This window comes from Miniopterus natalensis, chromosome 17 (genome assembly GCF_054644295.1).
Source record: "Miniopterus natalensis isolate mMinNat1 chromosome 17, mMinNat1.hap1, whole genome shotgun sequence".
NCBI classification, from domain to species: domain Eukaryota; kingdom Metazoa; phylum Chordata; class Mammalia; order Chiroptera; family Miniopteridae; genus Miniopterus; species Miniopterus natalensis.
The window spans coordinates 12,916,457-12,933,272 of NC_142097.1; the positions used below are offsets into that span (position 1 = coordinate 12,916,457).

At 56.4% G+C, this 16,816-nt stretch overlaps 1 protein-coding gene and 1 pseudogene across 1 annotated transcript in view; both read left to right on the top strand.

Moving 5' to 3' along the window:
• Positions 1-10,649, top strand: part of ATP2A3 (ATPase sarcoplasmic/endoplasmic reticulum Ca2+ transporting 3) — a 32,282-nt gene extending 21,633 nt beyond the window's left edge. The window contains exons 16-21 of the mRNA XM_087826541.1: positions 629-831; positions 1,422-1,507; positions 4,997-5,130; positions 5,623-5,740; positions 6,269-6,386; positions 9,216-10,649. Of these exons, the coding sequence (XP_087682667.1) occupies positions 629-831; positions 1,422-1,507; positions 4,997-5,130; positions 5,623-5,740; positions 6,269-6,386; positions 9,216-9,235 (679 nt within the window). The 3' untranslated portion in view covers positions 9,236-10,649. The remainder of the gene's footprint in view (positions 1-628; positions 832-1,421; positions 1,508-4,996; positions 5,131-5,622; positions 5,741-6,268; positions 6,387-9,215) is intronic.
• LOC148091215 (uncharacterized) lies at positions 1,967-3,053 on the top strand (annotated as a pseudogene).
• Positions 10,650-16,816: the final 6,167 nt, after the last annotated feature.

The following is a 16,816-nucleotide window of genomic DNA, read 5'->3' on the forward strand; positions in this document are numbered from 1 at the left end:
AGCCCTAACCTTCCCACTTTCAGTCATGCAAGATAGGAGGACAGGCCCCACCTTTGGGCAGTAATGTGTTTGTGTGTGTCCATGTAGTGTGCACACAGTTGTGTGTGCACAAGGTGTGTGTGCCTCAGTGAGAAGTGTGTGTATGTGTGTGCACATGTGTTCTGTTGCATCTTTGGGGGCGTGCAAGCACAGGGATTTGTGTAGGTGTGTACACACTTAGGTTCGCTGTGAGTGATGATTGTGGGGAATGGCGAGCACATGTTTGCCTGAACACATAAATTGTTGCATCTCTGCACGTGGGGCAAGTGCATAGGTGTTTGCTTGTGTTTGTCTGATTATGTGGCCTGTGCTGGATCTTTGCTCATGTCTGTGAACAAATGTATATATGCTTGGGCATGCACTGTCCAGTGCGTGCCCTGAAGAGGACCATGTCCTAAACAGCAGATAGGTCCAAACTCCAGAGCTGGGACTGGAGGAGGCAGGGTGCCCAGCGTGAGGTAGAGCTGTGTACACACACCTCTCACTTGTGCACACACGTCAGAACTAGCAGGGTGAGGCGAGGCTGCTGAGGAGAGCAGGAGCTGAGCCCTCCATTAGCGGGGGCTAGAGCCTATGACTCTGGTTCCAGCATCTTCCTCACGGCAATTCTGGGCCTGCCTGAAGCCCTCATCCCTGTGCAGCTGCTCTGGGTGAACCTGGTGACAGATGGCCTACCTGCCACAGCCCTGGGCTTCAACCCTCCAGACCTGGACATCATGGAGAAGCTGCCCCGGAACCCTCGCGAGGCCCTCATCAGTGGTTGGCTCTTCTTTCGATATCTGGCTATTGGAGGTAAGCAGGGGACACCAGTCATCACTGGGGTTCCAGGAGTTTCCTAAGACCCTGTATCAGTTAGGCTTGCAGACTGCAGACAGTATGACTCAGACTGGCTTGTGCCAAAAGAAACTGTGTGGGTTCATCCAACTGAAAAGACTAGAGCATGCTTCAGGCATGGCTGGATCCAAGCCGCAGATAGTAGCACTGGCATATTTTGGCTCTGCCTCAGCTCCACTCTCAGGCGGGTGCCTCTTGTGATGGCAGAGTGGCTGCTGCAGCTCCGGCCTTCTTGCTTATTCCATTACAACCCCAAATTCAACAGAAGAAAGGGCCTGTTACCATACTACTCCCTCAGTAGTATGATAAAAGTCTCAGGCCTGTCCTCATTGGCCCACATTGGGTTACCTACTTATCTCTTAGCCAGTCACTGTGGCCAGGGGTGTGACATGCTGATTGCCAGTCAGGACCCACCACTGGCACATGTGGCCTAGAGAGGGGGAGGGTGGTTCCCTGACAGAAATTCCGGGAATTATTAGGAAGGGGGAATATTTGCCAGAAAACCGCAGTTGTCCATTATAGCTGGTTTCCTCCTGTTCTCCCTGCAGTGTACGTTGGACTGGCCACAGTGGCTGCCGCCACCTGGTGGTTCCTGTATGATGCTGAAGGACCTCACATCACCTTCTACCAACTGGTAAGCGAGGGACAGCCAGGGAGCCTGTTGGGGTTATTTCTGAGGTGGACCTCACAGCCAGGTTGGAGTTAACCCTGTGGTTGGCCCACGGCTATCCCTCCCCACCCCCATTCACACATAGAGGCATTCACCACCTGAGCAGCCACACTAGAAGCCACGGGAAACCTAGAGAGAGCAGCGGGGCCCCCAAGCCAGACAAGAGGCCACTCCCTCCCCCAGTCATTTAGTTAGTGGGGACCAAGGGGCGTAACTGCCCACAAGTGTCCTACCTTTATTGAGGAACCCCTTAAACATTGAAGGCTCAGAAAGATGAGCCCCTAAATGGTGGAACTTCAGGCAGAGGGTCAAACTGAGGAAATCAGGAATCTGCCCGGCTCTCCCCAACCCCCATAACCAGCATGTTTCTCGGGGAAGGGACCCATTGACCTCTTGAAGTCACCTGGCTGGCAGGTGCCCTCCATGGGGCTGTCAGCTCAGCACAGCTCTGGAAGCGAGCAAGGAGACCTCTCAGCATCTGTCTGTCAGTCTGTCCCTCTGTCTGAGCGGCCAGTATATCTCCTTTGCTTACATGAGCCTTCTCGGTGGTTCTGCAAAGCCAGTTGTGGGTTTGTCATTTAAAACTGAGAGCTGCAGGGACGCAGGATTTTCTTCTGTGTTTGCTACTTTCCTATACAGATAGAAGAACTCTCAGGAAGACCCTGACTTCCTGCCCCATCCCTGGGAGAGTCAGGGCACTGCCCTGAGGGCAGTGTGAAGGCTGGGTTACCATCACTGGCCACCTCCCCCCGGGAGCATCTGATTTCAGGGATTCTACAATGTTCAAATCTAGGCTGAGGCTGTCCAGGGACGCTTTCCTTGGCACCTACCAGCCCTCAAGCTCGCGGAGGGCATAGGCCTGGCTCTCACCCCAGAGGCTGGTGCTCCCAGCCCTCAGCAGATGCTCAGGCCAGCCTCAGGCACCTCAGCTAATTCAACACCAGTGGGAGCAGCAGGGTGGAGATGGGGCTGTGCTGACCATCCCTCGGCTACCTTCTTCCAGCCCCATCTTTATTACCTTCCTTTATACTTTATACTGCAGATTCCAAATCTCCAAGGACCTTCTGACCCCAGTCCCATATATCCAGTTGGCTCTCCCCTCTGGGATATCCTGCAGACCCATTACACTCACCAAGCCCAAAATCAAATCTATCTCTTTTCCCCCAAACAATCTCTCTCTTCCATCCCCATCTCAGTTTCACTGCCAGCCTGTCACCCAAGCCAGGCACATACTACCAGTCAATCTCTAGTCCCCTTGGTGCCACCTTCGCAATGGTCCTCCAGTCATCCCATTTCTCATTTATCCACTTGGTCAAGTAATGGCTCCTAGGCACTGACTGTGCCAGGCACAGATTACTAGGGCTACGGCAGTGACGGAGCAGGTGGAGTCCCTGCAAAGAGCTGTAGCCTGATGAGAGCCATGGAAATGGACAGTCACATTTCGAGGTGGGAATCACTTCATCAGAGAAAAGGCAGGTGGCTGTGGGACTCAAAGGTGGTCAAGGGTTAGACCTAAGGTAGAACTTTCAGCTGTAGTTGTTGGGGTTTCTAGAGAGGAGCCCAGAGCCCCATGGTTCCTGGAATAAGCTGCCAAAGAGCAGCACCGTGGTTCAGAGCACAGAGCACGAAGCCTGGATCCAGCCCAGGTTCACCCCCTGGTTCTACCACATGCTAGCTGTGTGACTTTGGACAGGCTATTCAACCTCTCTGTTGGTATCCTCATCAGTAAAATGGATAACAGTCCTTATCTCATAGCACTATGGAGAGGATTAACTGAGTCACTACTTGTAAAGTGTTTAAACCCACAGGGCACATAGCAAAAGATATGTAAGTGTTGATTGAGTTCATGAAACCCAGAGGGGCCTTACAGGAGAAGGTAAATGGGAAATAGCCAGGGAGACAGAGGGAAGGAGTAGGCAGAGCAGTGGCTTCACCCAAAGAAAGAGGCCACCACTTCCACAGGGGCTCCCCGTGACCAATGAGACAGAGTTGCAGTCCTGAGCACCTTCTAATAAAACAAGTCGGGAGGCCTCACTGTGACCTATGACCTGGGTATAATGCATGTGTGGCAGGTGCTCACTGGTGGAACCCAGAAGGTCTGACCAGGGCAGGGTGTTTATGGCAAGAGCAATAGATCTATTGAAACATCTCCATGTGATGCTGTTCAGATTTCTTCCCTGTGCACGTGCAGAAGGATCTGAGCATGCATGTGCCCAGTGGGAGGTGCGCACTGCATGTATGTGTACATGTACACACAGGCCGCTACAATCTGGCCGGAGCATTTGGTCCTCTTGGCCACTGGGTGGGTTCAAAGTTCATGGTCAGCACCAAATAAAAACATGCACTTGTCTCAAATCCTAGAGCTTGCTCTTTGGAGAAAATCCTGCTGTTGATTTACGTAACGCTTTCCATCTTTTTATTAAACTAAAAAATCCAGCAAGGCCATATACAGTCTTTTATAATTTTTCATCCTGCATGAAAGAAGGGGAAATTGCCAGCAGCCCTTTCTGGCTGGTAGAGTCACCTCACCTGTGGTTATGCTCTGTGGAAAAAATGGACATCAGGCAGCCAGTCATTTTACAGGTTTCTCTTCGAGGGTTATTCTCACAGCATGTGGCCCCAGGTTCTAAACCCTTAGCTCAAAAAAATCTCTGAGTTCAGATGAGACTCCAGAGGACAAATTTGTGTTACGGACGGCGGAGCTGTTTAATGGTCTCGCGTGTTCACCCGCATCCCGTGGTGCGGAAAGGAACGGGCCAAGTTCTCACGCGTGGCCTCGGGTCTGCGTCTTCTCACAGCAGATTCTGTGAACGAGCTTTCAGGGTGGGAAGAAAACTCCCCTGTGGCTGCGGGGGTGACGGCCACTTCCTCACCCACCCTGAGAGCTTCCGTTGATTACGAAGAAGGCGGGCAGGGAGATGGTGTCTGGCAGTTCATTAGCTCGTGTCAAAAGCAACAGGCCGGCCTGGCAGGGCCCAGTTTCAGTGGTGGAAATGGAGGGAGGCATGAGTGGAAGCTGATGGAATAGTGCTGAGTGGGGCCCGTGTAGCCCTCGTCTTCTGCCCACCAGAAATGAATTCTGTTCAAGCGTAATTCTACTGGTTTTCGTAGTACTTACTCAGTGTTCTCAGGGCACCACCCCCCCGGACTTGCCCTCTGACCCCAGGGCCCCGTGCTATCCTTCCCAGCCTAATGCCAGCCGCTCTCTCTGTCCCACCGGACCCCTGCCCCAGAGCAGCCTGCCCCTCTTCCTGGCACAGTGCTGGCCACCTGCCCCCATCCTGGGCGAGCACCCTTCCCTCCACCCACCCTGTGGCAGCGCGTCGTTGACCAGTCGTTTCGAGTCCTCAGATGTGGGCCCGGGGTGGAGTGAGGCTTCCTTCTTCCCACACACCAGCGCCTTCCTGACTGCTGTTCTCCCCGACCCCACCTGACCCCACCACGTACCCTCAGCGGAACTTCCTGAAGTGCTCTGAGGACAACCCGCTCTTTGCCGGCGTTGACTGCGAGGTTTTCGAGTCGCGCTACCCCACGACCATGGCCTTGTCTGTGCTGGTGACCATTGAAATGTGCAACGCCCTCAACAGGTGAGCTGGGCAGAGGGGCCTGGAGCTGGGGGTGAGGGCATGGGGCTGAGGCTTAAGAGTAGGGCCCAGAATTGGGGTTAGAGGTGTCCCGTGTGCAGTAGGAGGGCTAGGGGGGTCCAGGATTGGGGTCTGAGGGTCAGGGATTCCAGGGCTGGGTCCGAGAGAGGGGTCCAGAGAGAGTTCTAGGAGTCAGTGGGGGCCACAATTGAGATCCAGGAGACGAAGGAGGCCAAGATTGGGGTCTGGAGAAATAGAGGGGCCAGGATTGGGTTTGAGAGACAGAGAAAGGGGGCCAGGCCTCTGAGGGTTGAGTGGGCAGCAGTGACACAGCCCTTCCAGCTGCACTGGCCTCCCAGAAGTGCCCCAGTCCTTAGGGACCTGCTGAGGCTCCGGCCACGCCCTGCACCTCCACACGGGGGGGTGGTAGATGGGTGCCCACAGCAGAGCCTGCCTGCATCCTGACCCAAGGTGAGCACCCTGTGTCCTTGGCAGCGTCTCAGAGAACCAGTCGCTGCTGCGGATGCCGCCCTGGCTGAACCCCTGGCTGCTGGCAGCTGTGCTCATGTCCATGGCCCTGCACTTCCTCATCCTGCTCCTGCCGCCCCTGCCCGTGAGTCAGAGCCCCGCCCTACTCCCCTTCTCTAGCTCCTGGGGTGACAAGGTCCCAGTCCCCTGATACACAGCCCAGGGCTGGTGGCTGGGCCTTTCTGGGCCCCTTTGCAGTGGGAACCCCTGGAGGTCTGGGAAGGGGGAAGGCTGAGATGTTCACCGCATGGGGCCTGCGCTCGGACCATGACAAGCCACCATCCTCCAGATGTGTCCCCACTTCAGGAGCCCCCAGACATGGGGAACAGAAGAGGTGGGGAATCTCTCAAGGCTGGGGCTGGAGGAAAGACTGCTCTCTTACCTGGTGCAAAATCTCTCCCACTTCCCAGCAGGACCAATGGGATCTGGTTCTATGGGTATGCGCTGGGGAGGGCATTTCAGGCAGAGAAAAGGGGAAAACAGAGACCCAGAGGTGGGACCTCAGGGGGAGTCCTGGACATCCTTATAGAGAGTCCCTTGTAGCCTGAGTGGATGAAGCCGGTGGACTGCAGGGCACTGGACAGCCCTTCCTTTAACCAAACCTCCCCCACAGCTCATTTTCCAGGTGACCCCACTGAGTGGGCGCCAGTGGGTGGTGGTGCTCCAGATATCTCTGCCTGTCATCCTGCTGGATGAGGCCCTCAAGTACCTGTCCCGGAACCACGTGGATGGTAAGTGGGAGGCCCCAGCCCCTCCCAACCTGCCCACCTCTGCTACCAGGCTGCAGGGAGCCAGGGCCAGCATCAGCCTCTGTGTCTGTGGGGGCAGGTGCTTTCGAGTCATCAAGTGGAGGACATGAAGGGGCCCTGATGGCTGTGACCCAAGGTGTCTGCAGAGTTTGGGGCCCTGGGCTCACCAGACAGCCAGTGGGAGCACTGCTCAGAGCCACTCTGCCTTGCTCACCTCACTGCTACCAACCCTGCATGGCCAGGCTCGCTGTGCCCTCCCCTGGGACCTGGCTGGTAACTTCTCTGAACTCAGCCTGTCTTTAGGCATTCTCAGGACAGTCTCCCAGGCATAGAGTGGGCAGCCGCTGACCTCTCAGACCCCAGAGCACACCGGATTGGCCTCTTTGGTGTCACCTTGTAGATGGGTAGAGGGGTGGTTCTCTGTTTCTGAATTCACAGCTCTAGGTCTACCTTAACCCAGGAATGGAGGACAGGGTGTCAGGGGTTAGGGTGGGGGCAGGTGTAGAGGAGTAGCCTGCGGCATGGCGCCCACCTGCCTGCTTCTGCCCAAGGGCCTCAGAGTGTGGGTGATCTTCCCTGCAGCATCAGCTTACTCTCAGAGTAGCATGGAAAGGGAGGAAGCAGGGGAGAGAAATTCCTGGTTCCTAGGAGTTGGAGCCAAGGAACTAGCCCCTTGGCCAGACTGCTACAGAGGCCTGAGTTAGACCTAGCCATGGCTGAGGCCTGAGCTGGGGCAGCTGGGTCCCTGAGGACCACCTCTAGCAGGAATGTGTCCCTGCCCCAGGGGAGAGTGCCTGAGGGCTATAAATAGATCCTGTGCCTGTCATTCCACTGGAGCCAAGGCATTCAAGCGGCCCCATCTCCCACGATGGCCAGGCCTCCTGGGTACTGCAAATATTTAATTTTATTAAAAAGGCCAAAACAAGTTGTCCTTTTCTCTGAGAAGCTGACCCATCACAGATCTGTCTAGAGGGCGACCTGGCACATGGGGGGTGAGGGGGCGCATGAGGGTGGAGGTGGGTACTCAGACAAAGCATTCCTGTTGAAGCTGGCAGGTGGGGTAGGAGGAGCTGTACAAGCCTCTCTGCCCCTTGCGTGGTTCTTTGTGGCCTGCTCTCTGTGGACACACCTGGGGAGGTAAAGATAGGGAAATGGGTTTGTGGCCTGAAACTCTATCCACCGGAGCCCAAGGCATCCCCAGCTCTGGCCGGAGCACAGGGGTGGTTCACCAGGAAATCCTCCGGCCAACCTTGACCGCACTGACTCACCTGTGAAGCCATACCTTATAGGGATGGGGCTGGCTTGGGCAGCTTCTCTGTCTTCCTCAAAAGCCTTCCCCAAATGGCCACAGCTGCCAACGGTGGTTCAGCACATTTTCTTGACAGAGCTTAAAGGTGAGAAATTTCTCAGCCAATAGGAAAAGTCTGTGTCTTGGGCACTGTCCAGCACTGGCTGTTGGAGTGAAGGATTCTGGGCCCAGGCAGAGGGAGCAGGGCCCCTGGCAAGATGGGACAGGTTGGGAATAATTGGAGCCAGCTGGATGAGCATGGTTTGGCGTCTCTGGTGGGGCTGGAGCTTGGAGTGCAGGGTAGAGAGGTGCGTCCAGAGGTGCGGCAAGGCCTCAAATGCCAAGATAAGGACCCTGGATGTTACCCTCAGGGCAATGGGAGCCACAGAGGGTGGAAGCATGGGAGGGACTGGGATGAAGATAGAGAACAGATGGGATGGGGTGAGACTAAAGGCAGGGAGGCTGGTGAGCCCTGTTGAGCTGGTCAGGGAAGGAGACACTGATTGAAGCCCAGGGTGAGCTAGTCCCAGGCAACAGCTCTACCTCCACCATTAACCTGAGATGTTGACCATGGTCCCGGAGAGATTTGGCTTTAAAAGGTGGTGCCCTGCTGTCGCTAGAAGCCCAGACAGCTCTGCCTTGTGCGGCTGCAGTCCCTGGGGCCTCCTAAAGCCGACGGGGCGGGGGTGAGAGAAGGGACCCTGTTACGTTCCCAAGCCAGTCTGGTGGCCTTTTAGGGAAGTTTTGCTGAGGCCTGATGCTCATGGCTTCCCCGTGGTTTATGAGGGATGTGTCCTGGGGAGAACTGTGGACCCTGGGTCAACCCCAGGGGTCGGGGGGACCCTCTTGCCCCACCCCCTGGCTCTCCCCAGGCATGGCTGAGCAACTGTCAGGTAGAGGCCCATGGGCTGGGCTGAGGGGAAGGGAAGCCTGGAGAGGCTGAGTGGGGACAGATCTGGGAGGGTCCAGGATCCGAGGCAGGCTGGCCCTTTTTTCTGAGGGCAGTGGGGACCCATCGAAGGGGCTGGTGGGCTGGATTTGTGGTGTGATGCCAGGGGCAGGATGTGTTGGTGAGGTGAGATGGTGGCTGAGGGCAGGGCTGAGAGGCCTTGAGGCCCGGGGGCTGCAGAGAGAGAGGAGCTCGTGAGATGTGGGCGGTGAAATCCACAGGCCGGGGTCTGCGGGGTAGAGGAGGAGTCAAGGATGCCATGGTACCTAGACTTCATGATGCTGGACTGTGGTTCTTAAAACTAAAAACAAGAGACAATGCGTTCGGGCGGGCTGGGGGGTTGAGGGGACACGTGGAGTGCAGGAGGCCGGGGACATCCCAGGGAATGTGTTCAGACAGCAACTGGATACATGGCCTGCAGTTCAGGAGATGCAGAGGGGCTGGGGGTCCACAGTGATGCTGTGGGAGAAGGGGGCTGTCGAGGGAGAAACGGCGGGTGGAAAGGCCAGGAGGAGCCAGCCTGGATGTGTACTCTCATCACACATCCGAACATGTTCTCCAGTTTTTCTTCCAGAAGAAAAAGACCAGAAGTGAGTGCTGGGAGCAGAGTGGAGTCTCCAGCGTGGACCTCAGACTGATGGTGCCCAAGCATCTGCCCCACTCCCCGCCCTGCCACCACGCTGGCCTGCTTGCTCGCTGAGCCCTATGAGGCTGGAATGGCCACCCCCAGTCCTGTTCCCACGGTTGTTGTCCCCTCTTCCGTCTGCCTGGGGGCTCTGTACTTCGCGTCTCCAGGACTCTTCTGGAAGTTTGCCCCTAATGCTCTGGCCTGGGAGGGGCCTGCCCAGAAGCCAGAGCTGGTGGCCCATCCCAAGACGCAGAACTCTGCACCCCCAATTCCAGGAGCACCTCTGGAGCTTGCTCTCCCTTGCCGGGAGGCTAGGCATTTCCTTGGTGACAAGCGTCTCTGTACTGAAAGAGGACTCCTGGAGGCCACTCTCTTGGGCTGTGACTTCTCGCTCGGTGCCTGGTCTGGGACCTGGTCAGCTGGGGGTAGAAGGGGGACATCTGGGCCCAGCTGTGCGCAGCAAGGGCAGGCAACCCCCCACGCACTCTGCTCTGCTTCCACAAAGTCGGCTCGTGAGGGCTTAAGCCTATTTCTGTTTATATGTGCAGGGAGTTGAAGGGTCAGAGAGAGACAGGAGTGGGGGAAGGAGGCCAGGCAAGGTTCTCCTTTCCTGGGAGACAGCCAGCCTGCCTGCCTCTGCTTGGCTTACTCCTGGACTCGGGTTCTCCTAAGCAGATGACGCATGTCCTCTCGGTGCTGCCTTGTCTACCAAGCAGGGGCTGGATTTGCCCTCTGCGTGCCTGGCAGCTGAAACCCCAGACATCCCTGGGTCCCTGACAACTGTGCCCATGCCCAGCATCTCATGATCTGCACGGCTGGGTGACTCTCAGTCTCTGGACTCTTGGCCTCACTCTTTGCCCCCAACCCCACACATCGTGAGCAGAAGGGATGTTGCTTAGGGTGGCTAGTTACGCAAGGGCACTTTCCCTCCCTCCTGTCTTGCTGGAGGAACACATGTCCATGTGGATCATGTCAGAAGATAGGAAAAGCATCTGATTGACAGAAATGTTCTTTTAACTCAGCTTTTGCCCCTTTGGCAAAAATTAGTTGTAGAAGAAAGCAGTGAGTAAATGACTGTGTCCTCTCCCTTCGTACAGAGTGTACATAGTGATTATTTTATATGTAAATCAAAACTCACTTTTCCACCCTGGTCCCCAGAATCTAAGCCCCTCGGTCCACCCTGCAGACAAGTGGGCTCCAGGTTCTGTGGCTCCTTCCCCACCTCTCCCCTCCCCTCGCGCGCAGGTTCTGGAGGGGCTGAGAGATGCAGAGTTGCGTCTGGTCCCCCTGGTGCCAGCAGACATTGTCTGCTGCTTTTCTGCTAGGGAGAAGGGAGATCTTATGGGAGGGGGTGAGGGCAGAACCCTGTACCCACTGCTGACATGCAGTTTGGTAGAGAAATAAAGGTTGAGTGCCTAGAACACCGGAGGACCCTCAGTGTCTTTGTTCCTGGACGTGATCCCACCATCTGCTCTCTCGGTGCCTACCTGGGGTCCCCCACCCCAGAAAACCTGAGTGAAGGACTGGGGCTCCCACATTGCCAGCCAGCCAGGGATCCTTGTCTTCCTCTGAAACCAGGTCCCGGAGAGGCACTGACTTCCAGGCCACACCAGGAAGAGGGACCGTGCCTGCTCCTCCCAGGGACAGCACTTGACAGTTTGAGCATGTGTCCAAACCCCTTAACACAAATCACAATTCACATGTCACCACTGAGGAAACTGAGGCTGGGAGGGGTTCAGAACTTGGCCTGGGGCACTGGGCCTGGAGCCTATTGGGGCCCCCAGGCTTGGCTGTTCTGTAGGTTCTGTGTCTCCCTGAGTTTCTCTCACTGTTTCCCTCCCCTCCTCGAACCCTGAGATGCTATCCACTTCTTTCCTTTCTCAGCCCACCTCAAATATGCCTCCCCAGGACTTCCCCCAGCTCACACTGCCTGGAGATGAACTGATGCGCCCAGTGGCCCTGCCCCCTGAGGAGGGTCCCTGGAAAGGGAATAGCCTGTTCCCCTTGTTACCCTCCAGAGGGGAGACTCACTAATGCAGGTTCTGCATCTTCAGCTGCCCTGGGAAGGGAATGCAGGTGCTGCCCACAGGACCAGAGGCAGGACTGACCACATCGTTTGCGGGGCTCAGTGGGGAATGAAAATGTGGAGTCCCTCGTTGAAAAATTAAGAATTTCATAACTGACAGCGGAGCAGTAAACCAAGCACAGGGCCTTTCTGAGCACGGGGCCCCAGGCCACTGCACGGGTCACACATCCATGAAGCCAGCTGTGACTGCAGGAGACAGGCCCACCCTCAGGAGCTCCCAGGGTTTAGCTGGGGTGGGGGTGGGGGGCAGGATTTAGCACATAGGATCAGGGGAGAGCAGAAGGGCCATCTAGAAAACCTCTCAGACCACAAAAACCTTTCCATCATCTCCAGGATCCTCAACGAGCTCCATGAGATGGGCCAGGCAGGGCTTAGGGCCCATCTTTTTTTAAAATAATCTTTTATATGTTTTTATTGATTTATTTATTTTTTTTAAGAGGAAGGGAGAGGGATAGAGAAATAGAAACATCGATGAGAGACATCATGGATGGGCTGCCTCTTATAGGCCGCCTACTGGAGATCGAGCCCACAACCCCGGGCATGTGCCCTGACCAGGAATCAAACCATGACCTCTTGGTTCCTAGGTTGATGCTCAACCACTGAGCCACACCAGCTTGGCAGTTAGGGCTCCTCTTACAGACAAGGAGCCTGAAGCCCCCTAAGCTCCGGTGCTCTCAGCCGCCGCTGAGGCTCATGGCCAGGCCTGCCGGAGCCTGGCCTTGTCCAGCGGCATAGAGCCTGACAGGCCAAGATGGAGCAGCCAAGGTAAACAGAGGTTTCCCACCTCACCGCCGCTCGCCGGGGCAGGAGGGAATTCCAGGGCAAGCCCCGGCACGCTTCCCGCCGGCTCGAGTGGCAGCTGCCAAAGCGCTCGTGGCCTCCCCCTACCCTCGTCGGCCGCCTGGACTTCGGGCTGCCCACGGCCCCGTGCTGTGCCCCTCGCGGGGGTAGGAGCGACCTAGTCGGGGCTGCATTGGGGGAAAGGGAGGGTCAAAAACAGAAAATGAAGACATCCGCCTATACAAGACCTGACCCCAGGTGTCCACAGCAGCTTTATTCATCAGAGCCCCCAACTGGAAACAACCCAAGTGCCCGTCAACACGGGAAGGACAAACGGTGCGGTATGTCCACACAGTGGAATACTTCTCGGCAATAAAAAGGAACATGCCCATATATGCAGCAGCGTGCATGATGCTTCCATCCCTGGTGCTGAGTAAAAGAAACCAGACGCGGAGAGCGAAAACAGTGCGGTTCCTCCATGAAGCTCCAGAAAAGGCAACACAAATCTGTAGCACCCGAGCAGATCACCAGGCACTGGGGGCAGGAGGGAACGTCCTGGGGTGATGGACTGGGGAGGGGTTACCTGCATTGGTCAGAACTCATCAAACTGTGCCTACAATGCATACATTTTAACTGGATGTTAAGTGTCCCTCAGTACAGTCTGGTGTAGAAGAAAAAACAGGTGAGGGAGGCACACGGCTGCTGCGTGGGTGCAGAGGTGTCAGCGTCCTCAGTAGACGGGGAGGACACCAGCCTCCCCAGGGGTGCTCAGTGTTTGAGGGGCAGGGAGGAACCCCATTTTCCAGGGGCAGGAAGAGGCTGGGGACCAAGAGGAAATAGCCCCAAAGGAGGAACAGAACAGAGGGGGATGAGGCCTTGGAGTCTCAAAAGTTCCAGCAGGTCCTGGCTCGTAGCAGGGGGATAAAGGAAGCCAGAAAAGCAGCACAAGGTCTGAGCAATGTGGAGAAGTCAACCTTGGGGACCCCCACTGCAGCCATACCACAGATGCCTGTGCCCCAAATTCCCCTAGACAGTTTCTGTCCAGCCGCCTCAGGGCCCTGTTCCAGCCAGCATCTGAGGGGCTGTGGCATTGAGTGACCATCTGGGACACCAAGGGAGGCCCAGATGGTGTGGGGGGTTGCACTGAATTCTGCGAGCGGAGGTGTGACCCCTGCAACCTTGGAACTCTCAGTGGCTAAGGAGACCCATTGGAGCCCGTGCTGACCCCCCAAGGGCCCTGGGCTGGCCTCCAGGATGGGCACACGGGGCCCATCCACTCTCCATAGGGCCGCTAAATTTAGCCAGACAGGGGAGGCTGTCCTGGGGCCGAGCACTTGGCAGCACAGCCTTGTCTCCCTACAAGGCCTGGCCAAGACCCAAGCTGGCCATCCGGCCTTTGGGCTTATAAGGCTGGTCTGCAGACTCCCAAGTGCTGGAGTCTTGGGGTGGGCTTTGGGCCAAGCTCTCAGACTTTGGGGAGCCTCCTTCCTGGCAACCAGCAGACATGGGAGCTTCTTGCTGTGTGATCTTGGGCAAGGTATTCAACTTGCAGAGGCTCAGTTTCCTTACCTATAAAAGGAGGATTCCAGTACCTACCTCACAGGGCTGTTTTTAAAAAACCTACTGAGTGTGAAGGACCGTGTCCCTATAAAACTCTAACCCCTGCCCTGTCCACCTCTGCTCCCCCCTCCCAATGCCTAGAATAAACACAGGTGTCCGTCCCTGGGATGCTGGAGCTGGGGTCGGAGGCAGGAAAGCACAGGCCTCAGATGGGAAGATGCATCTTAGAACCAGTGAAAGAGACATTGACCTTATCCGTTACTCTTGGGGAGTTATTAGCAACAAAATTAATTTGGGGACAGAAAAATGCTTTTGTTTCCTTTTCTTTCAGGCATGCTTTGGATGTGGTAACAACCCTGAATGAGAGCCCCCTTGCCAGTCTGTTTTCTGAGTGTTAGGGTCAGAACCGAGGCTATAGCAGAAGCACATGTGTGTACCCCAGCAAATTCCTGTGTGAGGGGCTAAGGGGACCCACTGGAGCCTGTGCGCATCCCTTGAGGGTCCGGGCTGGCCTCCAGGAAGGGCACAGAGCCCCTCCACACTCAACAGAGCTGCTAAATTTAGCCAGGCAGGGGAGGCCATCAGTCCATTTGTTCATCTGCCCATCAGCAAGCCTGGATCCTTGGAAGAGGAGGGGGGCGGGGGGGGGGCAGGAGGAGAAGATGGTAATGGTATGAAAGGGATAGACACAGATTGGAGGACGACTGCCTGACTTCCTTCCCTCCCTCTCCCTCCCGCTTCCCTTTCCCCCCTTATTTAGCGCCTGCTCCCCTCCTGAGTGTGTTATGTCTGTAGGGATGTGTATGTGGAGTGGGACACAGAGATGGGACACAGAGATGGCTTAGACACAGTGTCAGCATCCCACCCCACTCTCCACTGCAAGTAATCCGTGTCTTGAGCCTGCTATTCCAAGTGCCACAGGACCAGCTGGGAAGATGACAGACTCTTTTATCCGGGGTCAAGGCAGGGCCAAGGGAGCCTGACCACCACAGCTCTGGCTCCCAGAATCTCTGGATTTTTCCTTAGCAAAGCCCAGGATGTGGTTCTCACTGGCCCCTTGAAGGTGGCGTCAGGCAGACGGTTGAGCTTGAGATTGGCAGGAACTCTGGGTGGGGTGAGGCTGATCCGTTTGACGGGGAACTGACCTAGGGTATGGATAGGGCCGTGGGCCTGCCTTCTCTGGGGCCCCTTGCTGTTCATAAAGTGACTCTGCTCAGACAGGCAGCTGGGGTTCACAGCCCAGGGCCTGGCTCCCTGCCCAGAGCAATTTCCCAGCTAACGGCCTGCCAGGAAGAAGACTCCTATCAGCCTTCAGGGTGAGGCAGCTTGGACTTGGGGGAGGTAGGGGCTGTGAGGACACCCAGCCTCACCTCCCATCCAGAGGGAGCCCTGAGGACACTCAGCCTGGGTTGAGGGCTGGCCAGGGAGGCTTTCTTGCTTCCAGCCGGGTCCTTCTGTATAGCCCAGGGTGAGCTTGAGAAACTCATTTCTCCTCTCTGAGGGACCGTTTCTCTCTTTTTTCTTAAAAATTTTTATTTATTGATTTGAGAGAGAGAGAGGAAGGGAGAGAGAGAGGAGGACTGATTTGTTGTTCCACCTATTTATGCATTCATTATTTGTGTCCCCGTATGTGCCCTGACTGGAGATCAAACCCGCAAACTTGGTATATCGGGAAGATGTTCTAAACAACTGAGTGACAGACCAGGGCCCGAGCTCCACTTTTTTTTTTTTTTTTTTAAGATATTTTTAATTGATTTTTAGAGGGAGAGGAAGGGAGGGGGAGAGAGAGGGAAAAACATCAATATCAGAGCGGAACATCGATTGCCTGCCTCCTGCACATCCCCTACCAGGGCCCAAGCCCACAACCCGGCCATGTTCCCTGATCGGGAATCGAACTAGCAACTTTTCAGACCCCAGGACATCCAACCGAGCCACACCGACCAGGGAAGCTCCACTTTCTTCACGTGCAAAAAGAGGTGGAAGTTGAGGAAGGCCTCCAGCTCTACCAGCTCTGAGAGCTAACAGGGACCCCCACCCCATCCCAACCCAGGGGGCCCCTGCCTTCATGGCCTGGGTTGGGGTTGAGGGCAGGAGCTGCAGAGGGGCTGTACCCCAAGCTCAACAGTGGCCTCAAGTTCTCTGAACTCATCAGAACGCATCCCGGGGGGAAATCCCATTATCAGCTCCATTTCTCAGATAAGGAAGCAGATGCTGAGAGGACAGGCAACTTACCCCAGCCCCCACGGCAGCAACTGGCAGAGCCGGGGTGGTAACTGAGGCTGGTCTGACGGTTTGATGTTGGACTTTCCTGGCGAGGTCTCCAGAGCCTGATGGTGATACGCAACAGATGTGGCCCTTGCCTTGTCTGGGTGCCTGCCTCCCTCTGCTCCTTTCGGGGAGGGGAATGTTGATTGGGCACAGGCCAGACTTGGACTCAGAGGGATGGGGGGTGGAGGTGGCCTACAGGGACAGGGCTTGGGGACCCTGCCATGGGCTCAGGCCGTGTCAGGCAGCTGGACTGGAAGTGGCCCTCCCTCCTCTTCTGCCCTCCTGGACGTAGGCCCCCAGGGGCTGACCTCTCCCCGCCCCCCCATGGGGGAAGAGGTAGGGTGGGGAGGATGTTTGGATATGGGGATGGGTCCCTAGTTTGGGGAGGGCTCTGGCCTGCAGCCACTCCACCCAAGCCCTGGCCCGAGCCCCCAGTCCTGTTCTGCCAGGTTTGCGGGGGGCTGACAGCTTTATCTTTGCCTTGTGATGGGTGGCCCGTGGTTTCCTGCCAGCAGCTTCTGTTTCCTGAGGCCCAGCAGGGCGCAGGCGGAGCCAGGAGGGGCAGCTGGAGCCTGGGTGACCCTAGCAGCTCCGCCCCCATCCATCTTTGGGAATTTATTTGTCCACGGGCTCGGCTGTCCCACAGTCCATTGCCTGCCAGGGACCAAAAGCTGCTCTGATCACCTAAGGATTCTCCCTCCCAACCCAAGGGCATCCAACTGACCTCTGACTCCTGATCTCCGGCCCCAACTCCCTGCCCTGCCCTTTGTAAGGGGCTGGGAAGCCCCCAGAAACTCTGCCATAGACGTGGGCGCTTGCGCAGGCTGTGCGGGCACTGCCCTCAGCCTGAGCG